The sequence below is a fragment of the Polypterus senegalus genome, chromosome 1 (assembly GCF_016835505.1).
Source record: "Polypterus senegalus isolate Bchr_013 chromosome 1, ASM1683550v1, whole genome shotgun sequence".
In the NCBI taxonomy this organism is placed as follows: domain Eukaryota; kingdom Metazoa; phylum Chordata; class Cladistia; order Polypteriformes; family Polypteridae; genus Polypterus; species Polypterus senegalus.
Genome location: NC_053154.1, coordinates 26,781,879 through 26,804,479, shown reverse-complemented (window position 1 = coordinate 26,804,479; position 22,601 = coordinate 26,781,879). Strand labels below are relative to the sequence as shown.

The 22,601-nt window shown below is 40.0% G+C and overlaps 1 protein-coding gene across 1 annotated transcript; it reads right to left on the bottom strand.

Annotated features, from left to right (window-relative positions):
• Nucleotides 1-901: 901 nt before the first annotated feature.
• Nucleotides 902-22,370, bottom strand: LOC120523567 (tubulin polymerization-promoting protein family member 3-like). The gene is made up of 4 exons (XM_039744977.1): nt 22,229-22,370; nt 10,519-10,713; nt 7,183-7,336; nt 902-1,919 (listed from the first exon to the last, which is right to left on the bottom strand). The coding sequence occupies exons 2-4, from the start codon at nt 10,707-10,709 to the stop codon at nt 1,725-1,727; spliced, it is 540 nt and encodes a 179-aa protein (XP_039600911.1). The 5' UTR covers nt 10,710-10,713; nt 22,229-22,370; the 3' UTR covers nt 902-1,724.
• Between the last annotated feature and the right edge of the window lie 231 nt (nt 22,371-22,601).

Sequence of the window (22,601 nt, the reverse complement as noted above, 5' to 3'; positions counted from 1 at the left end):
GGGACTGGAGATCTACGTGAGTGAGCAGTGGTGCAACAGAAAACACATTACAATTAAGGTTTAAATGTGTAATCCAGACATTGCCATACTGATGAAATTCATCTTCGTCACTGCCTAAGGAGATAAGTTATATTGTCCTGATTAGTGTTTACTAACTCTGTGATAGAAATGGTTACCAACACTCATTCTGACCCAGGAATGCTGGTGACATTGGAAGGAACAAACTTCTGTCTGCATGGTTCATTTGGGGTCACAATAAGCTGGACCTGCTCGATCCTGGTCTTAAAGCCTTTAAATGTAAACCTGTGGTACAACTGGACATGTCTGACCACATCTTACTGCCATCTGTTATTGACAGCAACGGCTCTCCATAATCCAAGTCAGAAGTGCTTATGTATTTGTGTTTGGCAGTTTGTTGTTTATTGTAATATTTATGTTTTTCTTAAACTTTTGTAACTAAGCATTTCACTGCATATTGTACTGTAGGGATAATTGTATGTGAGAAAAAAAGACTTGATTTAAGTTTGATACAGGATCATGTGGGCAAAGCCCTATCTTTACAGCATTACAAGTAGACGGTTGATGGTAAGTCGCCACTAAGTTATACTCATTCATTGTTGAGAATCCTAGTGAGGGAGCTTAATAAATGGGATGCTTCTTAACTCTCATAATTTTGCAAATAAGCAGTATTATGTTAATCTGTTTCTTTCTTTCTTCATTTTATTTTGCTCCACGATCCCATTAACCTATATATCCAGGTCTTACACCTTCAGGAAAGTTAAAGTATTTCTTACATTATTTTAATCAATTTCATGGCCATGGCATTGTAAACCAGACAGGAGTCAACACTGGTTGGGCACCACTCAAACACGCACCCTCACTCACACTCACATGGGACCAATTCAGATTTACCAAGTTTTTATTTTGGATATTAAACAAAGACAACATTGTAGCACTTTAGAAATAATTTGTTAGTTTCACAATCAGTCTTAAATACAGAGTTGTCCAAGTAAAAAAATAAGATACCCAGCAAAATAAAGATGAGTGACCCGTCACTAATATTACAGAAAATGAACATCTACCTGTAAGTAATAAAATGTGAGGCTGTCGATGACTTGCATTGTCTCGACTTTGACTTTGTTATCTCTTACTAGGTTGTTTTTTTTTTTGCTTTTCACAGTGCATCTAGTTTATTCACAAGCGGAATATGTTTATTATTTTCCTGAGCACATTCACATGCTGTAAAGAGCCTTGGCTGTAGACTGGTGAAAACAGAGGTGAGCTTAAATTAGAGGTAAGCTTGGCAGGTTAATATAAAGAGAAACAGCAAGCCATATTAAGTCTCTGTACACTCACTATATAAAGCCAACACCTTCATATATTAGTCAGCACATGCAATTATAAAAAGCAGTTCAAAGACCACCTAATACAACAGTTAAGGCTGAGAAAGCAAATAGCAAGAAACTGTCACATTGTTCTTGATGGCTTCCCTAAATAACAGATTCAGTGTGAGATCATCACTTGTTGCATATATACTACACTGAGAAGAAAATTCATGGGCTCTGCTGAATGTTCTTCATGCCTTTTAATGCTAAAGAACAAAGCAGCTTGAGTATGACTTACAAAGATAGGGAGAGCTGTTTCTTTAGAGGTTAAATAATGCATTACAATGAATTAATGTCTCTACTTTATGGTAGTAATCCATTTTTTCTTCACTTCCCATTTCACTGGTCTGGCTTGACTTTTTCATCGTAAGTACCGGCTCCTTTGTAAGCTCCCACATAGCCACTGCTGTCAACAAGATCTTCTCTCCCAACCTTGCCGCGTCCTTTTCCCCCCTCGTCGAAGCGCTCCTTGTGAGACCCTGTGTATTTTGCTGTATCTGTCAGTCGATCCACTGCACCTGCCTTTGCTGGCTTCTAAAACAAAAAGGACAGAAAAGAGTAAGAATAGTAATGATTTAAGTTATATCAATATATGCGGTACAGTTTAATCATAAATTTATCAGACCCACTCAGTTTCTGCCTAAATTATTGTGTTGTAGACTTATATTTTTAATACTAGGGGGATTCGCCCCCTGCTTGCTTCACTTGCCAACCCCCTGGTCTGTGTTACATGCCAGCCACTTTGTGTCTCTGCCACTCGTGTATGTGGATTTCACTTTCACCAAACAACAAATCTTTTAATTCTCGCGGATACGCCTCTTCATTGGGAAGAAACACTACTTTTGTTGAAATTATCTCCGAGAAAGTCTTGTCCCAAGATTTCCTTCTATAATAGAGAGATATACATTTGTCACTTTTGCCCATCAATCTACACTAAAATCAAAATCTGAGATCTCTAAATCAAGAAAGTATTCGGACCCTTAATTCGGTACTTTGTAGAAGCCCCATTAGCAGCAATTCCAGTTTCTAGTCTTTACAAGCTTTGCACAGATAGATTTGCATTTACAGTTGAGGTATCAGATTGAGTATGTGTGTATATAAAGTAAATATATGTATATATTGTCACAGATGGCTGGGGGATGACTCAGCCGGGGTGCCTTGGAGGACTGGAGGAGGGCTTGCGCCTCCCTCAGACCTTGTGGGGGCGACCACCCTGGTGCCTTTAGTGGCCACGGGTACAGGGCTTTGAAGCTCAACCCTATAGGGGCTCGTGGTCACCGCCAGGGGGCACCCCAATGCCTTGGGGACCCTGGACCTCAGCACTTCAGCCACACCCGGAAGTGCTGGAGGGAAGAAGAGCAGGGACACACGGAGTGCTTCCGGGGATGCAGCCGGCATTTCCGCCACACTGGGGCGTGTCGGTGGAAGATTGCCAGGAAACACCTTGAGCAAATCCGGGTGATTATAAAAGGGGCCGCCTCCCTTCATTCAGGGCTAGAGTCGGGAGGAAGAGGACAAGGTCTGGAGGAGAGAGAAGGAGGCGGCCTGAAGAAGAGGCATAGTGTTGTGTTGGCCTGGGAGTTTGTGGGTTGTGTGGCATTTTATTAAGTGTAAATAGTTGTAAATAAACATGTGGTGGTGATTAAGAACATGTCTACCTGTCTGTGTCCGAGGCTCGTTCCACAATTTATATATTGATGGATGGTATGCATGGGAGGCCAGTGTGATGCTTGGACAGGGGAGACAGCCTATCAGAACTACATGCTCCCCCCATATGTTAGGTGGTGGTATCTCAGGGTGACATTACCTGTATGGACACCCGCAAGGAATCCTTGTCTGGTTCCGTGGGTGCTGCCAGGGGGTGCAGTAAGGATCCATGATGTATACTTTGTTTCGGCTTCCATTTGACCTGGAAGTACTTTCAATGGGCTATACTCTAGCACTGAAAGTACTCCCAGGTCCAAGATAAAAGAAGCCGCACAGCCTCATCCAGGCAAGTTGAAGTCAGGTGGAAGTGGATGAAGCTTGCCTGAAGGAGTGGAAGGAGAAAGAAAAAGAGAAGAAGAGAATTGTACTGGTTTTGATAACTACAAGGCTTTTTTAAGTTACTTGTATTAATTAACCTGTATTTGCACCCATGATTTGTGTCTGTGAGGCTGTGTGTGGCCTTTGAGGTTCTGAAACACTATATATATACATATAGGGACGCATGAGTCACTGTCTTGCACCAAAAATAGTAGGCTGAGTCTCAGTACTTTAGCAAAACCAGCTTTGTTCAGGAACAGCAGGGTTATTTATTGTTGCGGGAGCTACCACTCCCCTATACACAGACACAGCAAATGGGCATAATTGGGGCCAGGTCAGTGGCTAAGTTATACTGTTCACTGCCTTTATAATGTCCCTTGCATTACTCATCAGTGTGGTGCAATCTTGATCGGCTTGTAGTTGATTCCGTGGCGCTCTGCTGCTGCACTGCAATCCTGTGGTTGCCTCTGCAACAGACAAGAAGTTCTCCCCAGCATGGCAGGTGTACTTCGGCATGACGTCCCATTGGGGGGGGGGGTCCTAAAGAGTTCAGACATCTCACTATATATATATGTATATATATGAGATTTAGTATGTTGTCCCAGATAGCCACAGTCATTCCCAACCCAAATTCTCCTAATAATCTTTGATATAGAAGATAGATAGATAGATAGATCTGTATTGTCATTGTCACTTTTACAAAAGAACAACGAAAGGTGCAGTGTGATGCATGAAGGTGCAGTTAAGTTAAGTGTTTACTTAATAATTCAAAGCTACCATCTGATTTTGTGTTGTAAATGAGAAATTCCATGCCATCCACTGTGTTTCAGAGATCAACACACAGTAACAGGATGGATGGAAGAAAGTGGTAAACATATTTTATGAGACGTTTGTAGTGGACAGCCAGGATGGACCCTTTTCCCTCATCTGGTCAGGAAGCCAGAGCAGTGACTATTCCAGGGTAGGGAGGGTCCTGTCTTAGCCAGGAGCTGGACTCGCCTTGTCAACATGAATGGACTTACATCCTGGGGGGATTCAACAGAAGATCCATTCCTGGACTTGGGGAGGTAGCATACCAAGATTGCATGCACCTCCGGTATGATGGGTGACAGCAGTCCTGAACTGGTGTACCCAGATTCACAACCATAGGGCTTACAGGGAGTTGTAGTCCTGTAGCGTACCAAGGGTACTGCCAGGGGTGCTGCAGGTAATGGCTGTCCCTTCTTTGTGAGGTTTCCACATGACCGAAAAATGCTTACTAGGTGCAATTGGGTGGCACTGGACATACTCCTAGGTCTGGTATGAAGTAGGCCACTATGCTTCTACCAGGCAAGTTGGAATCAAGAGGCAGAGGACAAGGCTTGCCTGCAGGAGAGTGGATTAGATTCCTTATTATATTCTGGCTACTTGTGTGCTTGGAGGAAGAACCTGTGAAGGTACTTTTATATAATACAATTTCACTTAATTTGAACCTTTGATTGTGTATGTGCACTTGTGTCTGGAGTCCAGGGCTCTACAGTACCCTCCTTTGGTTTACACAGTGCAGTTTCCCACACTTCAGTCATCAGTATTTCATGGGAACCAATATGCACAAGACTCTCCAATGATTAAAAGCCATATTCACCATTTTTATGTTTCAGAAGCCCACTTCAAATGTAAAGCATGTCACAGAATATCACTGTAGAGCAGGGGTGCTCACGTTTGATCCTGGGGTGCACAATGATAGCAATTTCTATTCCATCTCAATTGTGTAATTATAGGACAATCCTTGCCGAAAGTAGAGTGTGTTAACTGTAATGCTTTCATTCTGCCATTTCAGGTCATTTATATATTAAAGATTTTCCGTTTTTGTGAAGAAGGCATAAACGGCTCTATAAGTTGGGTTGAGGCTTAGTGTCGAGTTTCATGGATTATCTCTGGAATATCCTAATGTAGGTGCTATGGCTTTTTCACTTGATTACATTGTACAGTACTTTTATTATGTTTTGTTAAAAAAAACATTCACTAGCCATGTCCAATAAAGACCACCCAGGCAGGATGTAGAAATGGACTCCAAGGGGGCTTCAGAGGCACAAACCCCATGGGAAAGTAATTAAAGCTAAGCGAAAAGCACTGCCTGGAAAAAAAATCAATGCTATTGCAAGGCTGCACAGCCCAGGCTTGCTGCAAAGTTTGAGGAAATACACTTCTTTTTATAGTGGATTCAGGAAGACTTCAGACCCCTTCACTTTTTACATATTTTGTTATGTTGCAGCCTTCTTCTAAAATCATTTCAATTAATTTTTCTCCATCAAAATGCAACACTCAGTACTCCGGAATGGAAAAGCGACAACAGGATTTTAGAAACTGTAATATCCATGTGACACAAGTGTTCAAACACTTTACTCGGTGCTTAGTTAAAGCCCCTTTGGCAGTGATCAAGGCCTGGAGTCATCTGGGTTCTGACACAACAAGCTTCACACTCCTGGATTGGGGGATCTTCTTCTATTCCTCTCTGTAGACCTTCTCAAAGTGTGGCAGGTTGAATAGAGATCATTGGTGGACATTTATTTTCAGGTCTTTCCAGAAATGTTCAGTTAAGTTCAAGTCCAGGCTCTGGCTGTAAGACTCAATGACATTCACTGAATTGTTTCTAAGCCCCTCCTGTGTTGTTTTTGCTTTGTGCTTAGGGTCTTTGTCCTATTGGAAGGTGATCCTTTGGACCAGTCTGAGGTCCTGAGCAGTTTGGAGCTGGTTTTCATTAAGGATATCTCTGAACTTGGTTTCCTTCAACTCTCAGTCTCCAAGTCTTTGCTGCTGAAAAACAACCCAACGCATGATGCTTCCACCAACTTGCTTCACTGTTGGAATGGTATCGCGCAGGGGATGAGAGGTGACTGGTTTCCTCCAGAAATGACAATTATGTGCCTTTTTTTACAAATTCCATGCAGGTTTCCATCTGTCTTTTACAGAGGAGAAACATGTCTGGCCATATCATCATAAAACCCAGATTGGTGGAATGTTGCAGTAATGTTTTTTTTCATCTCCAGACAGGATTTCTAGCACTGAATCAGAATTTCCATTGGGTTCTTGGTCACCTCTTGAACTATGGCAATTTTCCCCTGATTGCTCAGGTAGTTAGGATTAGTATGAGCTGTGGTTGCTCCAAAATCCTTGCATTTAGGAATTATGGAGGCCACTATGGTCACAGGAACTTTCAATGGTACAAGAATCATTTGTAGTTTTCCCTAGATCTGTGCCTCAACACAATCCTGTGTCTAAGTTTGCAGGCAATTCCTTCCACCTTATGGTTTGGTTCTTGTTCTGATTCACATTGTCAGCTGTGGGACCTTCTGTAGTCAGGTATGTGCCTTTCCTGATCAAGTCCAATGAATTGAATTGACCACAAACGGACTCCTTACAAGGTTTAGAAACACTTCAATGATGATCAACAGAATGGGATGCACTTGAACCACATTTCAAGGGTCTGAATACTTGTGTCAATGAGAAAGTTCATTTTTGTATTTTTTGTAAATTTGCAAAAAAATCTATAATCCTGCACTCCCTTTGTCATTCAGGGGTATTGACTGTTGCTTGATGAGCGAAAAAAAATGTTTTAATTATTTTAGCTCAAGGCTGCAAAGTAGCAAAATTTGAAAAAGGTGAAGGGATCTGAATGCTTTTTGAAGACATTGTATATTTTGTAAAAGTGTGGTATTAATACTCATCAACAAAAGAAATGTCCAGAGAAGGAAATATTCCAGAGTAACTCTGAAGTAACAAAGAATCTCACCGTTACTCCAATGTTGGCCGGCTCTTTGCCGGCAATGAGCTTGTAGACTTCCTGCAGAGCTTCTTCCTCCGGCTTCCCCTTGAAGCGCTTGGATGCCAGCTCTTTCAACGCCTGCTTGAACTGCTCATAGGTGATCACCCGAGCTGACTTGGACCTGCATCACAGAAAGAGAATGGACCATCAAAGCTAACATCTTACTTTTAATCTCTGCTAAAAACCATCTTGAATGATTTTGAAAGGATGAATGTGCTTTGTGATTCTTGGAAGAGCAGTAAAAATTGGAGTGCAGCTCCTGCAGCACATCACTGCTGTCCAAGTTTACAAGTGGGACTACAGAATTGTTTTAAAGTTGACTGAAATGAAATTAATTTTCTTTTCCAGATATCTTTTTAAGTGTGGGCAATGCTTTTCTGATGCTTTTCGTAAAGGCCTCTCTTATTTTATGATTTTCAGTATTTGTGCCATGTCACCTCATAATTTTTATTGGCTCAGAGTGAAACAATTCATCTACTTTAATTTTCCTTTTCCCCTCTAATAGTATTTGAATCAGTCTGATTGCTGTTGCAATTCTTTTTTATTTTTCCTGTTACTTTTACGTTTTGTGGTGACTTCAAATATTCTTGGTAAATGTACATAAATATAATGTATATAATGTTATAATATGTATAAATATTAGATAGATAGATAGATAGATAGATAGATAGATAGATAGATAGATAGATAGATAGATAGATAGATAGATAGATAGATAGATAGAAAGATAGATAGATAGATAGATAAGGAACTATGTAATAGACAGAAAACCAGATAGATGTGATAGGCACAAAATGTTGCTGTCTGCATGGAAAAAATTAAACAAGACATAGAATAGATGGTCCACCCTCCATCTCACATTAGCAAGGAGAATCAATACTGTTAAGATTAACTTCTTTTTCTATTTCAAACCATCCAAATATGTTAACAAATTTTTGTTTTAAGAAATTAGATTGAACCATAACCTCATTTATTTGGAATTTGAAACATCCATGCACCCAAAAGGTGGTTGTCATGTAGAGGTGCAACAGATAAAAGCTTCTCTGTCTGTAAAGTGCTTCCTACATTGGTTCCATATTCTGAGTGAATGAAGGGCATTTGGATTATTAGTGTATTGACAATAATTAGCATTTACTGGGCACATAGTGGGGGCTATAAAGAAGTACTGCAAGATTTTAATTCTATTGCAGACGAGGCTTGTGTATCGATGATCGATTTGGGTCGATGTCCACGTCTTTATGGTTTGTATATTTGCAGCCCAGTAATAAAACTGAAAGTTAGACAGTGCCATGTCCCCTTCTGGAATTCTTCTTTTCTTTTAAAAAACATCCATTAGGATTTTTGAAACTAGTAAATTTGATGCAATGTTTAAAAAAATGTTGTTCGGGCAAGTGCATTTTGAAAAATTGAACGTGTTTAGATAACTCTGCATTAATCGTGGAGCAGTATAAGGTTCCAGCAAGGAAAATAATAAAGGCGCTATTCATAATAGTCAACAAGCTCGATCACACAGCTTTTAATTTGTTTCTATCTATCTATCTATCTATCTATCTATCTATCTATCTATCTATCTATCTATCTATCTATCTATCTATCTATCTATCTATCTATCCATCGTAACTGACAATTAAGTAATGGTCTGAATATGAGGATGATGATGGCACAATTCTGGCCATTTTCTAAATTCTTGTAGTAAATAGATTGAAAAACCTGATCTAAGAATTTTTTTTCAGTTTCCTCTGTGGGATTGCTTTACTTTCAAGATATTTTGCTTTGAAGTATTATTAGATTTTCTTAGTAATACTGTTTGAATAAAAATAAGTGTGTAGCTTGTGACACATGCAATCAGAAGTAAGTAAATATTAACTCTGCAAAGACATATTTAATGGGTTGTTAGCCATAAAAATGAAATTGTTTATTTTGAGGGTCACCTCATATGGGAAGGAAAGACCAGGGATGGAACAAAACTGAAGTACTAAAGAGGACGATCCACACACACATTAAAAAAATTTTTTTTTTAGAAAAATGAAATGAAATTTGTGAAATGCACAGACCATCTTGAAGAAAGAGAAGGCGGTCTGAATCTGTGTCATCATTTTTAAACTGCTACATGAATATCATTTTTCTGTTACTTTTTTTTTTTTTTTGCATTTAATCATTTTAATTTTGTATTTTATTTATCTGCTTTAATAACAAAATTAAAAGGCTTTAATATTAACATGGCCTGGATTCTTATATTTTTTTGATATGATAGGCTCAGATGTGGAGGAGGTGTCATCTTAGGGGTTTTGTTGAAGGGCTAAGCAGGGTTAGTGGTGTTAAATACAATTCAGTGAGACAATTGCCTGAAAACTGGTAACCAGACTTGTTAAAAGTCTCATCTCCAGATGGTATGACCAGAGATCTGAAACTGCAAGGTATATCTTAAGGGCCCTAGATATGCCATTGCCTCCATGTTTCCCACCTGTCAGCATGGGAAAGAGAGCCAGATAACCTGATTATCCCTCCAGTCCTGGATCTGGACAGAGTTTGTGTGATTTAAAGATGTGGTGAGTACTCTGAGACAACTCCATGCAAACACAGAGAGAGCATACCCAAGGCACACTACTGCAGAGCATACTAACTGCACACACCTACTGTGGTTATTGCTGGGCCCCTTTACCATCAGCAAGTAACTTAATAAGATGTAATAAAGGTTAAGAAAAACATAAAGAAGACATGGTACCAACCGGCGTGGGAGGAAGATAGAAAAATGTATAGGCAAACAAACATGGAGGCAAAGAAGGTAGTGGCAAGGACCAAGGTATGGGGTTTGGAGGAAGTGTATGAAAAACTGGGGACAAAAGGGGACCAGAGAAGGATTTTTAGAATAGTGAAGACTAGTAACAAGGCTGGGAAGGATTTTAGTCAGATAAAGCAAATGAAAACTGAGCAAGGTGTGGTCTTAAGTGTGCAAGATAGGATCAAGAATATATGGAAGAGGTACTGATAAATGAAGAAAATTCAAGGGTAGTATTTGGGAATAGATGGGATCCCTTCCTCATCACAGGGTATTTCACATACTGTGAAGTGTAGAGTAAAAACCAATTCAAGAAAGTGACCCACTACGTGAATAGTTTACTTCTAACATTAGATTTAGATAGTATATTAGTTATGATAAGCATAGTTTAGAACAGAGTTTTCCTTTCTGGTATACTCCACTCCTAACACTCAGACGACATTCTGCCATCTAAAGCAACCATGCTGCTCAGTATTAGTTGTTTGTACTGAAACTAAATGACTTACAAAATATTTCCTTCTTACTTGACTTTGGTGAAGATGATGTCAACATCAGTGCTGGTGACGCCCTTGCCGTCGATAACACGGCAGTCCTTGCACAGCTTGACAAAGTTCTTGCCAGTCATTTCCTGCCCAGTAGCCTTAGTATCACCATGGATAGCAAACTTTTTGAATGAGCTCTCTAGTTCAGCCATATCCATTGAACTTTCAGCCATTGTTCTGTTGGAAGAGAGAACAGATACAATCAGAGGGCACCCAAATTTCATTTACATTTTATTGTTTAGCAGATGTTTTTTTTTCCAAAGCAACTTACAAAAGTGGTCATCATAATCAAATAAATATCAGACCTTGTATAGTTTGGTAACAAGTGTAACAGGACAGGATTACACAATTGATCACCTTGAATAAAGAGCTCAGAAAAACTGCAAGCAAATTGCTCTTCGTTGGTTAGAAAATCTATCAAAGTCAATATCAGTTGGAGAGAAATTCACCAAACAAATACCAGCATAGGGCGCAAGGCAAGGAACAAATCCTGGACAGGGTGCCAGTCCATCACAGGGTACATACATACACACAAAAGCACACACTAGGGCCAATTTAGAATTGCCAATTCACCTAACCTGTGGGAAGAAACTGGAGCACCCAGAGGAAACCCACACAGGCACAGGGAGAAGCTCATTCCACCAGCTAGGAGCTGCACATGTAAAGAGTCTAGTTTAAGATTGATGTCACATAGAGGTGGCATCACCAGACACTGTTCAGCATCAGACCTGAGTGGTCAAGACGGAATACAGCTCGTTACAAATGTCTCCATATATGTAGATGTTGACCCATTAAGTACTCTGTAGGCAAGCACTAAAGATTTAATCTTAATGTGTGCTGCCACAGGGAGCCAATATGCTCTTCTGAAAAGAGGAGTGACATGTGAACACCTCAGCAAGTTGAATACTAGATGTGTCACTGTATTTTAAATCAACTGTTGTGTGACACATGCCAGTAGAAAGCTGGTGTAGTCCAGGCGTGACAAGAGCAAAGTGTGGACCAGGAGTGTATCTGCAAGATAGAGAGACCATTGTAACGTCGTCAATGAAGGACAGTTGGTTATCCGTCAACACCAAAAGATAGTGTACCGACTTGGCAGGTGTTACCAATAATGAGATGAGATAACCAGGCATAGAGTGTTGAATAAACAAACGAGCTGGGACAACAAGAATGTCTGGCTTTGCCAGTGTCACACACATGCACTTAAGGGGCAGCCAAAGGATCCAATTCAGGATAGTAACACAATAAGAAAAGGGTTAGTAATGAGTATTAATGCCTTCTCTCTTCTTCCTACAGACCCACAGAAGAATAACCAATTTTTCCTCACTTCAGTCCCCTCCCGATGACGTCACATCAGTCCCGTCCTGATGACCTCACCCTCCTTCCTGCCAGCTTAATATAAAACCAGGTCATTCATTGTTTTCATTTGGCTTTTATTGTTTTACAGTATTAAGACTGGTATCATTCTTTCAAGACTTCTTAGAAGTTTCTACAATATACAGGGAGAAACCCCAAATCTTTGTTTTGTTTGCTTTGATTTATTTACACCAGGTCAAGCTAGAAGCTGTGCTCCTTCATCCAGGTTGCAATATCAATGAGTCATGCAGAGATTCTAGCTGATACTGTATGGTCCTCTGGAGGGAACGACAGGTACAGCTGTGTATCATCGATATAGCACTGGTAAGATAAACCAATGGACATGATGATGAGGATTTAGTGATGAGGTGTATGAAGAGAAGATTAGAGGGCCCAGCATCAATCCTTGCTTACTTGCTGCACCCTTGACTTCTCTCCTCACCAAGACACACAGCAGAATCTGCCCACGATGTAGGATTTAAACCACCTGAGGGCAGTCCCAGTGATGCCAAGGTCAGAAAGGGTTTTAAGGCAGTGGTTCTCAACCTGTGGGGCGGCCCCCACTAGGGGGCGCGAAGTAACAAAAAGGGGGGCGCGATATGTGAAAAAAAGAAAACAAGAATCAAAAATATGAAAAAAACATCTGTTGAAACCAAAACAAATGAACTTAAACTACATTCTGATACTAGAACAATAAATATAGAGTTAGATAAATGTCGATAAAAGTTAAGTAGGTATAATAAAATATGCATCTACATTTCAAAAAAATGTTGGGGGGGGCGCACGATTAAAACTGTTATGAAAACTTGGGTTGCAAATGATTAATACGCAAATGTTGAGAAACGCTGGTTTTAAGGAGAACTGAATGATTGACTGTGTCAAAAGCAGAAGAGTGATCTAGTAGAGATGATTTCACATCCAGACTTCACACCATATTGTGGCTTTTTGATGGGTGAGGAAGACTGAAGTATTTAAAGCTAAGATTAAGATTAAATGTACATTCTGAGTCACACAAAACATACAATCAAGCAAAATGCAGCATGTGGGGAAATTTGGAAATGGCTTCTATGGTCATTGGCCTCAGAAGGAACCATTCTTCATATAAAAAATGTTCCCTTTTCAACCAGTGTATTGTCCATGAATTTCACTTCCATTGCTTATAATAATGCTTGCCGTGCACCTAATAAATACAGTTTATTTCTGCTAATAGTATTATTGACTTTAACTCAAACTCACATGTGGTGAGCCTTTGCTGTGTCCTGTCATCCCACTAAGGCTTGTCCATTACTACCAGAATAGGCCCAGGTGCCTCATAACAACAGATTTAATTGGAAAAGTAGATTGATGGTATAGTAATGCTAATGCACAACCTCTTTGGAATTTAATAAACTTTGGGCTACTGCCAATTTCAAACAGCACTTATAATAAAGGTGCCTCTATCCACGTGCCCCCGATTGTGTTTTGCTCACTTTTGCCATCTTGTTAAGAAGTACGGTTACCAGTCCCAATTTTCACACGCAAGTCCCTAAAAAAACATCTTACTGCCCTGGTTTTCACTGTAATGCATCACACATGTCCTAGTTTTTGGCATGTCCCCAATGGGAGTTACACATTATCATCCCAAATTCATACTCACTTACTCTCTAAATTCTGGAAAGAGAGTGTACATTTGTTGCTAGCTGTCAAATTATTTTCGTCGTTAAGCACTGTAAAGCTAAAAGGCACTTAAAATAGAAACAAACTGCAAAACAGGCAACGATGGCCATTAGCTGACAACTGTGACTTGGGGATTTGTCCTTCTGAGGGACTGCACATATTTATCTTGCTTACTGCTGTATTTTGATGTGTTTGCATGTGTGTGTGTGCGCGCGTGAGTGTGTGTGTGTGTGTTCACACAAAAATGAAATGGCTCCCAGTTCAGAGTTGTTTCTGCCCTGTGTGCAATACTGGCTAGGATGGGCTGTAGCTTACACACCGACCACACTCTGGATAAGTGGGTTTGATGAATGGAAGGATGGATGGATGGATGGATGGAGAGACGGATGGACTGTATGGGAGGTTTACTCACCTTTAAACATTTTACGCTGAACACGTTTGTGGGTTTCCAAATTAGCACTGATCTACACTTGTTAAATTTCAGTTTTAGTAAAAGTAAACAGAGATTAACATGACATGAAGTGACTGAAATGAGAATTATCTAGTGGATATAAACCATTACTCTACAGAAACACAAGGGCAGAGCTGGAAACTTGTTAAGGGTATATTTTGCACAAATATTAGGAAGGTTTTCTTCACATACTGTACAGAACCATCAAGACATGGAATGAGTTACCAAGTATTGTGGTAGACAGTAGGACTTTAGAGACTTTTAAAACTCAACTTGATGTTATTTTGGAAGATTTAAGTTGAGAGGACTGGTGAGCTTTTTTGGGCTGAATTCCCTGTTCTTGTCAAAACATTCCTAATGTGCAAATCTGCAATAATATTTTGGTATTGTGTAACTCTTACAGGGACAGATTGTGAAGGTCTGGATGTGAGAACCATGTTTTTTTACAAAAAGAATTGCCATCTTTCTTCAAGCTTCAACTCTTCTGGTCGTCCACCATGAAAGACCAAGGAAACAGAAAGACCTCTTCGTTTTGATGAACCAGTAGAGGACAACTCACTCCTATAGCACATTTCTTTACTTTCCAATGATTCTTTCTTTTTGCAGTTTTTACTTAAACTGAGTTACTGCTGGTACTTCAACACTTCTCTTGGTTTTCTGTGTATTTGTACAGCAAGGTTTATTGAAGTTTGGTTTTTGTGTAATTCATTTTAGTTTAAATATTTATTCATTTATTGTTCATTTTGTCACATTTTCGTCAGGGTATCCTTTGGGATTGTTCCACATGTCATGAACACTGAATGTGTTAGTTGGTGACTTACTGGATGCCTCTATATATACTCAGCAAAAAAAGAAACGTCCCTTTTTCAGGACTGTGTATTTCAACAATAATGTTTTAAAAATCCAAATAACTTTACAGATCTTCATTGTAAAGGGTTTAAACAATGTTTTCCATGCATGTTCAATTAACCATAATCAATTAATTAACATGCACCTGTGGAATGGTCGTTAAGACCTTAACAGCTTACAGAAAGTAGGCATTTAAGGTCACAGTTCTAAAAACGCAGGACACTAAAGAGACTTGTCTACCAACTGTGAAAAACACCCAAAGAAAGATGCCCAGGGTCCCTGCTCATCTGCGTGAACGTGCATTAGGCATGCTGCAGGGAGGCATGAGGACTGCTGATGTGGCTAGGGCAATAAATTGCCATGTCCGCACTGTGAGACGCCTAAGACAGCGCTACAGAGAGACAGGAAGGACAGCTGATCATCCTCGCAGTGGAAGAGCCCGGATCTCAATCCCATTGAGCACGTCTGGGACCTGTTGGATCGCAGGGTGAGGGCTAGGGCCATTCCCCAGAAATGTCCAGGAACTTGCAGGTGCCTTGGTGGAAGAGTGGGGTAACATCTCACAGCAAGAACTGACAAATCTGGTCCAGTCCATGAGGAGGAGATGCACTGCAGTACTTCAAGCAGCTGGTGGCCACACCAGATACTGACTGGTACTTTTGATTTTGAGCCTCCCTTCATTCAGGGACACATTGTGAAACATTTTTAGTTTATGTCTTATGGTGTTGACTCTTTTAGTGTTCATACAAATATTTACACATTAAGTTTACTGAAAGTAAAAACAGTTGAAAGTCAGAGGACATTTCTTTTTTTGCTGAGTATAGATGTGCATGAGAAGTTGCAGTGGTTCTTTGTGTGATCTTCAAATTGAAACTAAAGTAAGACTCTTGTGTTACAAGAAAAAATGATAAAATAGTGATGAGCAAAGTTTTAATTTGCTTACAGTTTCACAAAGCCAACACTAAAATTCTTGTCACAGATGATTTTGCAATTGTGTTATGTTAAGTTTTTTTTTTTCCCTAAAGCCAACTTTACACTTTCATGTTTACCTGTGTTCTTTACTGCAACTGCGTAAAGCATAAAATCCACACCACACAGGTAAAATCAGTATTTCTTTATGCCTCTCATAAAAATCACCATGGAGGAGTTCGGTACATTTTTTAAAAATGTGAAATGCTGCATTTATTCCACACAGAGACAAGCTAAAACATACAGTTCTGCAAATTGCTGCGGTTTCTCCACAAGAAAACTCACTATACAGAAAGTCACTGCTACAAACAAAACCCTCCACCGCTTTTACCTAGTGTTGTTTCTCATTTATATCTGCTTTGTTCATTTTTATATTTTAACATTGTTGATTAATTTTCTTTTTGTATGTCTATGTCTCCTTTTCTATGTGCCATGGGGGTTTGTGGGTGGTGCTCAGGGAGTGGGTCTACCTATCCATCACTATAGAGGGATTGCCCTGAGCCCTATAGAGGAAGAGGAAATCCCACAGTCCCTTGCGGTTCATTAATTTCACTGGCTTCTGTGGGTTTGTTGGATTTTGGATTAACTTTGTGCTTTTGTGGTTTTACTGGATTTTGCTCTGTTTTTCAACCTGTCTTTGATCTTGTGTATTGGGACATTGTTTGCCTTGTATTGCCTTTGTTGTTTCAAGTAACGTTTTTAGCTAGTTGAGGTTTTGTTACAGAACATTTTTTGTTGACAATAAATCTTTAAATTTATAAAGATCCTGTTTTTGACCTCCCAAACTTGCCGGGGTTTGATGGTTCTCCCTTTTAGATGGCTTTGTTGAGATATTTTGAGACTTTTGTGCTTAGAAAACACACGTTCATGACACATCAGACCTGTCTTATCCTAGCTGAGGATGAGGATTCCTTTAAATACTAAATAAATGACAGATGCATTTAGAATTAGTGCATGAAAATTCTTGATGGGAGAAACACAACAAGTTTGTTTGTCTTGTGTCTGTTTGTTTGCGTGTCTATCTTGTGTTAATAGTACAAATTGTGTGCTTAGTGATGATCTGGAATCTTATCCATAGACGATGCTGACTTTCACCTGGTGCTGCTCTGCTAAACTCCTGAAAAACAGAGCTGGGTTACGCAGGCTCAGTAAATAGCTTAATTGTTTAGGAAATTAAAATCATTACATGCCAATATTCAATACAACAAGGTAAGGGCAACATGAAAATACTTCTAGAGGGGAACTAAACATCTTTCTTCTTTTGTAAATGATATAAATTTCACTGGAAGTGAAGCACAATATACTGTATTTCACAAATTTGTTTCAGAAGTCAAACATAGCGTTTAACTGTGATTTCAGTTTGCGTGAGTCATTTCAGTCATCAATGATTATAAAGTTTCAAGATTTTTTTGCCTTTAATTTTAAGAAATCTTGTTTTTATTTTTACATGAAAATTCTCCTAATCCAGGGGTGATCAACATCACACTGCAGTGGCTGCAAGTTTATTCCAACCCAATTGCTTAATTAAGAAACAAGCCTTGCCAATACAAGATCTTATTTCATCTCACATTAGCAGGTAGAATCAATACTGTTAAGATGGACATGCTTCCCAAGCTTCATTTTCTATTTCAAACTATCCCCATATAGAGTACGTTAACAATTTTTTAAAAGAAATTAGATTCAATCGTAACCTCATTTATTTGGAGTTCTGAACATCTACACATCCAAAAAGGTGACTCTACAATGACCTAAAGCAGAAGGGGACATGGCATTACATACACATAGGCCATATAGACCTGGACATCAACACAAATCGATAAATATACACAAGCCTGGTTTGCAATAGAATTAAAATCTTGCAGTACTTCTTTATTTTCCCTGCTCTGTGCCCAAGTAAATACAAATTATCGTCAATTCACTACTAATCCCGTTGCCCTTCATTCACTCATAATATGCAGCTAATGCAGCAAACTCTTAAAGGCAGAGAAGCTCTTATCTGTTTCACCTCTACGTGACAACCACTCTTTTTCCACCCTCTCAAAACATACGCAATATTTTAAGCTTGGAAAATGTTTTGGATTAAAACATTTGGAGACTTGCACATCAATACTGTTTTTACATCCTATGAGCAATTAAAGTTTAAATTTAACTTCTCATTAAAGTCAGTCAATTTTTCCACTACTTTCAAACTAGAAACCTTGCTAAACTGAATCTGCCCAATTTTCCTCACCTTTTACCAATTTCTATTTCAGAAGAAATATTGATCAGTCTTGGAGACTCTGATAGCATCTCCACAATTTATAAAAATGTTTTAAAGTTCCTTCTTTTCAAAGATCCCAGGACACAATGGGGAAAGGATCTTTCACTTTACACTTCAGAAAAGGAGTGGAAGGCAGCCTTTCATAGAGTACACTCTAGCTCCATATGTGTAAAACACTCGATTATTCAACTTAAAATGTTCTATTGAGTGCATTTATCTCTATTAAAATTATCCAAAATGTTTCCAGGGCAAGATTCATTCTGTGACCATTTAGAGACAGTCAATTAGAGACAGAGGGAGATTAGAGGGCCAGAATGGACAAGGCTGTGGCGAGCATTTTAGCCAGGATATTAATATAAATACTACTCTTTTCAAAGGATGCCCAGGGGATCTTTAATAACCACAGAGAGTCAGGACCAAAGGGCAGTGCCAATTTTTACAGCACAGTGCCCCTGTCACCACACAGACTCCAGGGTAAGCACCCCCTGATAGCGTCACCAACAGCTTTTTCAGCAGAAACCCAAGCTTTTTCAAGATGGTCTCCCATCCAAGTACTGGCCGGGCCCAAGCATGTTTAGCTTCATGTGGATGACCTGTTCAGAAGAAGAGGTGGTATGGCTGCTAAATCCAATTGGCATAGTTAGGCTTTGTGCAGTGGTGGGAATGATAACACCATTCATATTTTTATTTCAATGTGAAGTAGGTAAGCATGTCGATAATAAAGCCTTCCAAAACAACAACGACACAGTCACTTTGGGCACTCCGGGCTCATGAACCTCTGATGCAGCTGCCCCGCCTATAGTTGCGCCATTGGCTGAGGGCCAGCACTGCTGCAGTGCCTGCAATACGTGGTCCAATCAGCAGGAACAGAAGACATTTGTGAGAGACAAGGCTGATCGGATCTATTTCTTCCACACTACCAACAGTGCACCACTTCAATACCGAGCACCACTAAAGCCTCTTGTGAGGGTCCTGTGTATGACTGGGAGTAAAAAGACTAGCTGACACTCTGTTTAGACTAAGAGGCCTGCACAGAGAGGGAGACTGGACAAGTGTCACATACTACATCAAGGGGTCACTGTCAAAATAAAGGAAACACATTGGTAAATGACAAATAGAAATTCAGAGAAAGCAGCAGCTTCTATGCAGGTGTGTCCATTGAGATAGCTCAGCAGTTTATTTATATCCCATCATGTTATGGTCAGTCAGTCATTTTAGAAGCTGCTTAGTCCTGAATAGGGTCTCGGGGTTTGCCACAGCCTATCCCAGCCAGCATAAGGCACAAGGCACAAGGCAAGGAACAAACCCTGGACAGGGTACCAGTCCATCAGAGGACACACACACACACACCAAGCACATGTTAGGGTTATGTAGAATCGCCAGTTGACCTAATCTGTGGGGAAAAAACCAGAGCACCCAAAGGAAACCATCACAGACACGGGGAGAACATGCAAACTCCATTCAATGAGGACCTTGGAAGTGAACCCTGGTCTTGTGTGGAAATGCTGGGCTGATCCAGTTGCTCATCATGTTGGTTACTGTGTCACAAAGAAGCAACAGAAACAGTTGAGACTTAATGAACTGTGTATTGACTGGTGTCTGAATGGTCAATGCTGCCACCTTACGGCACTAGGGCCCTGGGTTCAAATCCCACTCCAGGATCGCTCTGGAATTTGCTAACTTCTTCTGTGACTGTGTAGAGCAGATTTTCATTCTTACCACCTTCTTAATTACTGACCAGTGTTTTCTGCTAATTACTTCTTTTAATTAGCTTGGCTCAGGCCCCTTAGTTGTTTTTCCTTAATATTCAGCCAATAATGAGACATAAATCAGGCCACCACATGACCAGCTCATCTGTTCCCATCACATAATATCTTAAAATAAAAAAAGGTGAAGGTCTCAGTAAGGTTGATCTCTCGGGTCACCAAAACATTTTGACGGTGTTTTTAGAAAAAACAGAAAATCAACAGTTTTGGAAATGTGCGCTGTGGCAGAATGAGAACAGCAACAAACTGTAGGATTAAATAATGGGTTTAATTAACAACAAGAATCTGCTTGGTTAGAGTGAAATTGGTTGGAATTTGAAATCCCAGTTTAGCTGGTCATCTGTTGGCTCGTTTCACATCTCATTTTTGAAGAAAGGAATCAATTCAGAGGACTGAAATCCTTGTAACAGGGCTATTGAAATGAAGGGAAAAAAGTTAATTAGCAGTGAAAACTGGTCACTGATTAGGAAAAGGGTTAGAATGAAAACCTGCAGCCACTGCGGGCCACCAGGCCTGCAGTTTGACACCCGTGGTGTAGAGTTTCTCTCATTTTACTTCCATATACAACACAGTTTGACCAGCAGATTAAGGTTTACTCGAGATGTGCCCTGTGATGGATTGGCATTTCGCTCTGGCACCGGTTCCTGCTATGCACCCAATGCTTCTAGCACAGGCTGCAGGTTACAGTTACTGAAGGAAAGGACCGGAAAGGAGCTGGTGATGAATAAGCCTGGATTATTGATTGTTTGAGTAAAGAAGGCTAAATAAACCATCATTGCAGTATGTGTTTGCATTTAATATGCTAAGGCCTTCTCCAGTAGTGGCAGTATTAGTGACTGGTGATGCATTATAATAATAAGCCATTCTTTATTTGTTGTATTTTTTATTTTTCCATTTCAAGTTTGCAGAAAGCTATATGGGCAGCACTGAATGGAAGGAACTCAAGTCTACCAGGTAATCACACATAGACACTCATACATGGCTGATTTATGTACACTCGCACATGGAGATAAGAACATGCAAAATCCGCACAGAATCCAGCTGGGCTGGGGGTAAGAGGCTCTACTACTGCACCACTGTGCAGCCCTTTTATTTAACATGTACAATTATAATGTCATTATTTCAGGTAAGAATAAATTAATACAGAAAGACTTGCAATCATTAAACAGCAGCAGGGAAGCGAGGATCTGTTTACTCACACTATTTTTGTGTAGCCTCTTGCATCATCCCCTACACTTTCATGGTAGAGCTCTTCTATTGGTCAAAATCTGTGTCTCTGGAATCTCATTGGCGCTCACAAAAAAAGATCTCTCAGCAGGCAAGCATTGACAGCATGGAGAAATAATGTGCTCATTGGTGATGCTGCAAAGACCCCTGGGGGCTTCATGCCAGTGTAGAAAAATCTTAAAGGCACAGTCAGGCAGGAATAAACACTCGTCAGCCATGAAGAACGCGGTGTGTTTACAGACGTCAGCCAGTGTGCAGTGATGTGATTTGACCCACACGTCAGTACACAGCAGAACACTCATTGTTTTATTGTTCATTAGGACATTTGTCATTGACATTATTTTATCTTACACTAAAACCTGAACAGCTGAATATATTCTTTAATGCAAAACAGTTAACACCATGCACAACAATATCGTTGAGTTAGGAGATTTCAACAGGTCACTGCAGAAATGCAGTTTAAAAAACATCCTGATTTAAATTCTCTTTATCAATTTCAGAGTGTCTTTACTATCTGTTCACCTGTTAGAACTGAGATGGTGCAACATGTGTTTTAAATATCATATCTGTCTGTCCACGTTACATCTTTGACATCTGTTTTTCTGTCTAGATTTGTAACAGAAGACATCTCATACCTCTGTATCTTACATTGCCTTAAATAGCTTCCCATCCACATTGCATAACAAATCTGCTTCTCTACATTTCCAAAGACCTTTCCTATCTATGATATAGCGCCTTCCCTATCTATCTATGAATTGATCTATCTAAGATATAGCGTCCTTCCTATCTGTCCATGATATAGTGCCCTTCCTATCTGTCAATTTGTGTAATGGTGCCTTTCATATCTGTCTGTCTCTTAAGTTGCTTTGTATGTGTATCTATCCACTCTGTATAATATTATTCAAATCTATTTCTCAGTAGGTGATTAGAAGACCTTTCATATTTATCCACTTAATACAATGTCTTTCAAATCCTTCACTCTTATTTCAATATCTCTTCTAGAAATCTTTTTCTTACCACCCCTTCTGCTTTTCTGCGTATTCTGTTTTCTATGAGCCCATGTCAAGTAGCTCCACTTGTGACATCAGCTATGCCATTTCACTATCGCTATCCCTACAGACAATTCACACGGAATTCTGTTAGTTCCAGCGAGCTTACCTTGACTGAAATGTGGCGTCTAAACACAAGAGCCTGAGTCTTTTCTAGTGCCTCGGTGATGCTTTTGTCCTCCCTGCTGCCTCCTTTTACAATGAATGGAAGACGGCGCTACCCAGCACTAAGGGTGACGTCTGTCTGGCTTCTCTCTCTCCCTCTTGCTCACTCACTCACTCTCTCAATCTGCCCACTGCTCCCCCCCCACCACTCTGCATCCTCATCACAACAGTCACACCCATCTGCTCTTCTGGGCCCTGTTAGCTTATGCCTTATGTTGCAAGCTGCTGCTCTTCACTTCTCCTGCTCAGTCGGATTTCTGATTCAGCCTTCCTCCTCCTTGCTGCTTTTCCCTTGCTGCCTTTCTTAGTCTGTCATT